The 7,526-nt window shown below is 41.2% G+C and overlaps 1 protein-coding gene across 1 annotated transcript in view; it reads left to right on the top strand.

Moving 5' to 3' along the window:
* LOC122551075 (probable uridine nucleosidase 1) overlaps window positions 1–7,041 on the top strand; it is a 13,925-nt gene extending 6,884 nt beyond the window's left edge. Inside the window, exons 3-5 of the mRNA XM_043692717.1 lie at window positions 1,925–2,104; window positions 5,212–5,352; window positions 5,399–7,041. Coding sequence (XP_043548652.1) covers window positions 1,925–2,104; window positions 5,212–5,352; window positions 5,399–5,749 — 672 coding nt within the window. The 3' untranslated portion in view covers window positions 5,750–7,041. The remainder of the gene's footprint in view (window positions 1–1,924; window positions 2,105–5,211; window positions 5,353–5,398) is intronic.
* The last annotated feature ends 485 nt before the right edge of the window (window positions 7,042–7,526 follow it).

The following is a 7,526-nucleotide window of genomic DNA, read 5'->3' as shown; positions in this document are numbered from 1 at the left end:
GGGGAGGGGGGGGGGGGGGGGGGGGGGGGGGGGGGGGGGGGGGGGGGGGGTGGGGGGGGGGGGCCGGGGGGCGGGGTTAGGCGCGGTGACGGAACTGGGCCGGGGGGCGGGGTTAGGCGCGGTGACGGAACTGGGCCGGGGGGCGGGGTTAGGCGCGGTGACGGAACTCGGCCGGGGCAAGCCAAACCAAATCAGCCTCATGATTACTGAGTTGGCAATACAGCGAATTTAAAACATTAACCACCCTGAAAATCACTCAGTTGTTTCTGAACAGATTAACAAATGATAGATCTTTACACCAAGTTTAATTTAAACAAAAATCATCAATTTAATAAGACTTTAGCAGAACACAGATAAACAATAAGGCAATGTAACTCTTATCTACAATCTAAGCACAATCCTTTTGTGATAACAAACCTTGACTACCTCTGATTGACAGAATTAAGGGATAATTTTTTTTATAAATAAAAGAATTGTAAGTTGCCAGTTCGAGGGATGACTGTCTCAGTGATGAATACCAGGCCTTTGTGAAGTCCTTGGGTGATTGTGTATATCTTGCTTGAATTCCAAAGTCACCAGTCAATGCGAACAGCTTCTGCAGACCTGTGGAGACTTTTACTGGTTTCTTACAACTGGAATTTTTTAAAAAAAAACTTTCACCAAATTGGTAACTGGAGAATAATAACTAGAGAAAGCAAAAACAAAAACCTAGCCCAGTGCAGCAGCTGCTAAAGCAAAAACTGCTTCCTGCACAAAACCCAGTCAGAGATAGCTCACCTTTTCCTCCTCATTTTCCAACATTCTGCAGTTGGCTGGCCATCATTAGTCCTCCCTTGGTTGACCAACTCAGCATCCAACCAGCTGCCGGTCCCTGAGCATAACAACATCTTTGTAATGGTTCCTCTGGACAGGTTAGGACTTTTTTCACTGGAGTGTATGAAGTTGAGAGGCGACCTTACAGAAGTTTATAAAGTCATTACTTTACAGGGGTATGGATAGAGTTAATGGTAGTTTCCCCAAGGTCTTTTCCCCAGGGTGGGTGATTTCAAGACGAGGGGGCACATTTTGTCAGGTGAGAGGAGAGAGATTTTAAAAAGACAATATGGAGGGGGGCAATTTTTTTTAACACAGAAGGTGATTAGTGTGGGGAATGAACTTCCTGAGGAAGTGGTAGATGAAGGTAAAATTATAATATTTAAAAGTCATTTGGTTACGTACATGAAAAAGAAAGGTTTGGATGGATGCGGGCCAGGGGCAGGCAGGTGGGACTAGTTTCGTTTGGGATTATGTTTGGCATGGACTGGTTGGACCAAAGGGTCTGTTTCCCTGCTGTATGTCTATATAACTCTATAGTGTTCTTGGAGCATTAATTAACCTGCTTTGTTGTTCCAGGCTGACTTCCAACAGCAAACACCAGCAAACAGTCTCCCGTGTTTCTCTTTAAACAAAGTTCAATTCTCAATTTCAACTCACAGTTCCAAACCGGAAATGAGGGAAGATAAAAATAATGATGCTCTCAACAGATGTTTAATAGATTTGAGGCTCCATAACTTAAAGTAAAGAAACTTTATAAACTAGAACACTTAAATCTTAAAAACAAAATAATGCTAAATGGGGCAACATTAAATCAGGATTTGAATAATCAACAATTTGGAATGTGTTTGATTTCTTCATTTCCTAATTTGAAGAATTGGAGTCAGTTGTACTGTCCCTATTTGTAGCTTAGTAAATGCCAAGAAGACTAATCTAGAAACTGCCTGAGTTTTTAACAATACTCACTATCTGTCCAATTAACAATGAAATAATTCAAGAAAGCTGTTCAATAAGAGTATTAATCATCTTTCTTGCATGTACTATGTTTTCTGAAGAACCAATGTGATGTATGCTCAGAATTTCTGAAAACTACGTTTCCATGTTTGCACAGATTCCTGTATACCGGGGTGCAGGTACCTCGCTCCTTGGAGAACGTCTCCATGATCCTTCTTATCATGGAAAGGATGGTCTGGGTGATGTTCCAGACCCGAATGCTCCAGGGCTGGAACACATCCAAGCTGAGCATGCAGTGAATGCCATGATAAGAATAGTCAATAAGCATGTTGGCCAGGTGAGATGTCGTCTTCCCTCGTTCAAGGGTTGTGCCTTGGGATTGAGGGTGACCTGCTTCCTTTCTGCTTCGTGTCTTTTGAGACATCTCTGTAAATCTAATGTACGTTCTGCAGTCTCTGCCACATGAAGAGTCAGATAGATAGGCTGCGAGGAGGATTGTACATTTTCTCTGCCACCTCAGTTTAAACTCTGTGCATTCCCATTGAAATCTAACAATGTTTTTGGTCCCTTCGCAAATGAACCTTCTCTATTTTTTACATTAGTGATGGAAAATGATTGGTATATACCGCAGGACAAGAGTTCTAGCTAGTGTAAAGGGAATTATGATGCAATTAGGCAAGATTCAGGATGCAAGGGATGGGGAAGGAAACTGCAGGGGATGGGCACAATTGAAATGTGGAGCTTGTTCAAGGAACAGCTACTGTGTGTCCTTGATAACTATGTACCTGTCAGGCAGGGAGGAAGTGGTCGAGCAAGGGAGCCGTGGTTTACTGAAGAAGTTGATCCTCTTGTCAAGAGGAAAAAGGAGGCTTATGTAAAGGTGAGATGTGAAGGCTCAGTTAGGGCATTTAAGAGTTACAAGTTAGCCAGGAAAGATCTAAAGAGAGAGCTAAAAAGAGCCAGGAGGGGACATGGGAAGTTTTTGACAGGTAGGATCAAGGAAAAGCTTTTTATAGATGTCAGGAATAAAAAAAATGACTAGAGTAAGATTAGGGCTAGTCAAGGACAGTACTGGGAAGTTGTGCATGGAGTCCGAGGAGATAGGTGAGGTGCTAAATGAATATCTTTCGTCGGTATTCACACTGGAAAAAGACAATGTTGTCAAAGAGAATACTGAGGTACGGGCTATTAGACTAGATGGGATTGAGGTTCATAAGGAGGAGGTGTTAGCAATTCTGGAAAGTGTGAAAATAGATAAGCCCCCTGGGCCAGATGGAATTTATCCTAGGATTCTCTGGGAGGCTAAGGAGGAGATTACAGAGCCTTTGGCTTTGATCTTGATGTTGTCATTGGCGACATGAATAGTGCCAGAAGACTTGATGATAGCAAGGTAGTTGGGAAAGCAACACTTAGCAGTCAAAGTCTATAAATAATTTAAGGACACGTGGCAGGAGACTGAAGTGAACTTGTTTTTTATAATTGGAGCAGGCCTATGTAAATAAAGAGAGGATCTTGACAGGGTTATCTCAGCAGAAGCATAAAATAAATTTGGAAGTAGTGATATTTCTGTGTAAAACATAATTGAGTTATGTGCTCAAGTTCTCAAGAACAAAATGTCCTGTGCTATAGCTAAACTATTGTAATCATGAACAAGTCAAGATTATACTTACAGGGAACAATATTTGAACATATTAATTAAAGTTTATGCCGGCGTTTCATTGTGTTTTTGTAAATGAGGAATGTGAGCTATTCAAAAGGGATCTGTGTTGTCTCCAGTAACAAAACAATTTTATTAACACGATGTGATGAGTGGGGTCACACAGGGTCTGTGCAGGGACCTCTGCTTTTTTGTGCAGTTTATATCAATGACTTGGAGAAGGAGAATGATGGACTAGTAACTATGTTTTCAGCTGAGACAAAGATGGATAGGACAGTAAGTTGTGAAGTGGATGTGTTGGAGATGGAGACACACAGGCTGTGAGTATGCAAAATTCTAACCGAGTATAAAGTAGGAAGTGTGAAGTTACTTACTTTGGAAGGAAGAATAAAAAAGCAGAGGATTACTTTAAATAGAAAGTGACTGCAGAATTCAGAGCTGCAGAGTGATCTTGTTATTCCACTGCATGAGTCACAAAATGTTCATACGCAGGTTCAGCAAGTAATTAAGAAAGATAATGGGATGCTATTCTTTATTACAAGATGAATAGAACATGAACACAAGGATGTTCAACTTCTGTTACAGAGGGCATTAATGAGATCTTGAATCCCTTGTGCAATTTTGGCCTCCTTTTTTTAAGGAAGGAGATGAACATCTTTGAGATGGTTCAAAGATACTTTACTAGATTGATTAGGAGAAAGTGAGGACTGCAGATGCTGGAGATCAGAGTCGAGAGTGTATTGCTGCAAAAGCAAAGCAGGTCAGGCAGCATCCAAGGAACAGGAGAATTGAAGTTTCAGGCATAAGCCCTTCATCAGGAATGAGACTTGTGAGCTGGGGCTGACAGATAAATTGGGTTGGGGAGGGTGTTCGGGGCAAGAAGGTAGCTAAGAAAGCGATAGGTGGATGAAGGTGATGGAGAAGGTGATAGGTCAAAGGTGGCACGATGGACAGGTCTGGAGGGCGGTGCCAAGTTGGAGGCTTGGGACTAGGATAATGTGGGGAGAGGGGAAATGAGGAAGTGTTGAGATCCACATTGATCCTGTGTGGTTGCAGGGTCCCAAAGCGGAATATAGGCATTATTCCTCCAGGCATCAGGTGGTAACGGTTTGGCTAGATTACTAGATTGATCCATAGTTTGAGCAGTTTATATGATGAGGATAAGTTGGACAGATTGGGATTGTTTCCACTGGAGTTTAGAGTGAAGCGCGGTTTGGTTGAAGTATATAAGATCCTCAATAGTGTTGGTAACTTGGATGGAGAAAGGATATTTCCTCTTGTCACAATTCTAGCACTAGGGGGCACTGTTTAACAATGAACACATGCCCATTTAGGAAAGAGACGAGAATGTTTTTATGTTGTTTGACTTTGGATTTCTCCATCTCAGATGGCAGTGGAGGCAGGGCCATTGAATACATTTAGAGGAAACATTGGTAGATTCTTGTTGGGTGAGAAAATCAAAGGTTATCACAGGTAGACAGGAATATGCAATTTGAAATGCAAACAGATTTGTCATGGTCATATTAAATGGTGGGACATGGTGGAGGGATCAAGTAGCCTGGTTCGAATTTTTATGTTTATTTACTTGTAGATCTTAAGTAGGTCAAACAGAGTCGCATTCTCATTGAAACATTGTATGTCTGATATGCAGTGCGGTATTCCTGAAAACATTTATGAACATTGCAATAGGTTTTACTTTGAATTCAGCAAAAGCTTTTTACTATTACAATGTACAAAGGAATGAACGCCTCACTGTTACTATCCTCAGACATTGCATCATCTTGTAGGTCTGTCTTGTTGCTGTTGGACCCCTGACCAATGTGGCCCTGGCTGCAAAAATGGACCCCACTTTCCCAACAAAACTGAAATCTTTGTACATCATGGGAGGAAACATGGAAGGTAGGTCTCCTTTACTGAAGCAAAATACTGTGGAGGCTAGAAATCTGACTTGAACAGCAAATGATGGAAGTACAGAGCAGGTCTGACAGCATCAGGAGAGAGAGAGGAAGAGAGTTGGTGGAATTCATGAAGAATATAACTGCACTTACTACTCAGTATGTCAAAGATGATCAAGGCAACAAAGAGTTGTATTTTGGACAGGGGTTTGTGTCCTGTGATTCCTATGCAATGGCTGCTGCAATTGATGAGTCTGTTGTCACTGAACATGCAGTGTATGGGGTAAGTGTGGAACTGCATGGAGCATTGACCAGAGGGATGATGGTTCTAGATACCCTTGATCTCCTGAAACTAAAGCACAAAGCTGTTGTCTTTCTGAAATGTGACATGGAAAAGTTTAAGCAACTGTTGGTTAATGCTGTGAAATAGGATGCTGCAAGCTTTTAATGGGGAAAGAAAGGAAAAGTGAACATATATTTCATGTTGTATTATTTAGGAAGTAAACTCTAATGCAGTACAAACTTAGCCAAATTTAGACAACATGCTGATACATTGCTAATACCTTTATCACAGTTACACTGCTTGTGTCTGCCTGGCATCAACTCATCTGCTATGAAAACCTTCATTCATGCCTTTACCATCTCTCAAAGTTGATTATTCTAATGCTCTTCTGCAGGCATTCCATCTTTCTCCTTCTGTACAACTGGGGTCATGCAAAACAAACTCCCAATGAACCTGATTAATCTTTACCTGACCACACACCCACCCTGACAAAGGGCTTTTGCCCTAAATGTCGATTTTCCTGCTCCTCGGATGCTGCCTGACTTGCTGTGCTTTTCCAGCACCACTCTAATCTAGACTCTGGTTTCTAGCATCTGCAGTCCTTGTTTTTATCACCCACCCACCCATTCATCCCTATGCTGCTTACCTACATTAGCTTCTTATCCTTGTCTTCAAATCATTCCCTATCTCTACAATCCTCTGAGATTCTGTAATCCTTCCATTCCAGCCACATGTATGCTGCCTTCCATTGCTCGATTGTTAGCTGTCTCCTCCCTAAGCTCTGGAATTACACCCATACACCACCCTGCCTTTCTTTTCCCTCTAAGATGCTATATAAATCCTACCAATGTGACCAAACCTTTGGGCATCCTACCTAATATCTCCTTATGTCGCTTGGTGTCAAATTTACTTAACGGTATTCTATTAAGTGCCCTGGGATGCTTTACCAGTTTAAAGGCACTGGTTGCTTTTATTAATTATTACAGCATTAACCAGCTGATTATGCTTTGGCTTTAGAGGTTCGAATTTCAAGAAAACCATTTCGCTTTCTTTGTTTTACTAGTTATCTGAATTTGATGCAAGGATCAATACAGTTATGGGAGCTGAAATAAAAACAGTGCTGGAGAAAGTCAACAGATCTGGCAGCATCTGAATGGAGTTCTTTGGGACTGAAGAAGTAGTCATACTGGACTCAACATTAACTCTGTGTCTCTCTTCCTACATGCTGCTAGGTCTGCTGAGTTTCTCCAGCACTTTCTATTTTTATTTTCATCTCCAGCATCTGTAATATTTTGCCTTTAGTTATGAAAATTGATGTATTTAATCTCATAGAGAGATATGTTTGATTTTTTAAAAAGGGCTTTGCTTTTATTTAATTAGATGTACTAGCATTGGATAGTAATGGATAAACGCGCTCTTGTATGTTATGAATCAATAAAAATGAGAGATGCGTGCAACTATCTGTTTTCAGTTGTATTTATTTCCATCTGGAGCCTGATTCAGTTCATTACGTTTATTGAGAAATGTTCTCCTTTGTTCAAATAACTCAGTGGATGAAGACTCATTGGATATTATAGCTACCATTCAGAGAGATGCTGAAAGCTTGGAGAGCTGTATGAGCATCATTTCTTTCGGATCCCTGGGAAGAATAAGAGTCTATGCTTATCTCCCGATACTTGGTCCACTTAAACGGGTGCTGAAGATATATTAACTACTACTAAGTAATTGTTCCAACATAGTAACCCCATAAACACAACCTTCACAAAGGCAAATTCAGTAAAATAGATTGTCTCAGCAATTCTAGCAGCAGGAAGAGAACCCCAGGTTTTAGCTGGAACAGAGAGAGGAATAAGAGCTTTCACATCCAGCTTCAATGGATCCCAGCAACTGCTACTGAAGGCTAAAACTAATTTAAAAATCCCTG

The sequence above is a fragment of the Chiloscyllium plagiosum genome, chromosome 6 (genome assembly GCF_004010195.1).
Source record: "Chiloscyllium plagiosum isolate BGI_BamShark_2017 chromosome 6, ASM401019v2, whole genome shotgun sequence".
In the NCBI taxonomy this organism is placed as follows: Eukaryota; Metazoa; Chordata; class Chondrichthyes; order Orectolobiformes; family Hemiscylliidae; genus Chiloscyllium; species Chiloscyllium plagiosum.
The sequence above is the reverse complement of the archived record's forward strand: the minus strand, read 5'-3'. Positions and strand labels throughout refer to the sequence as shown.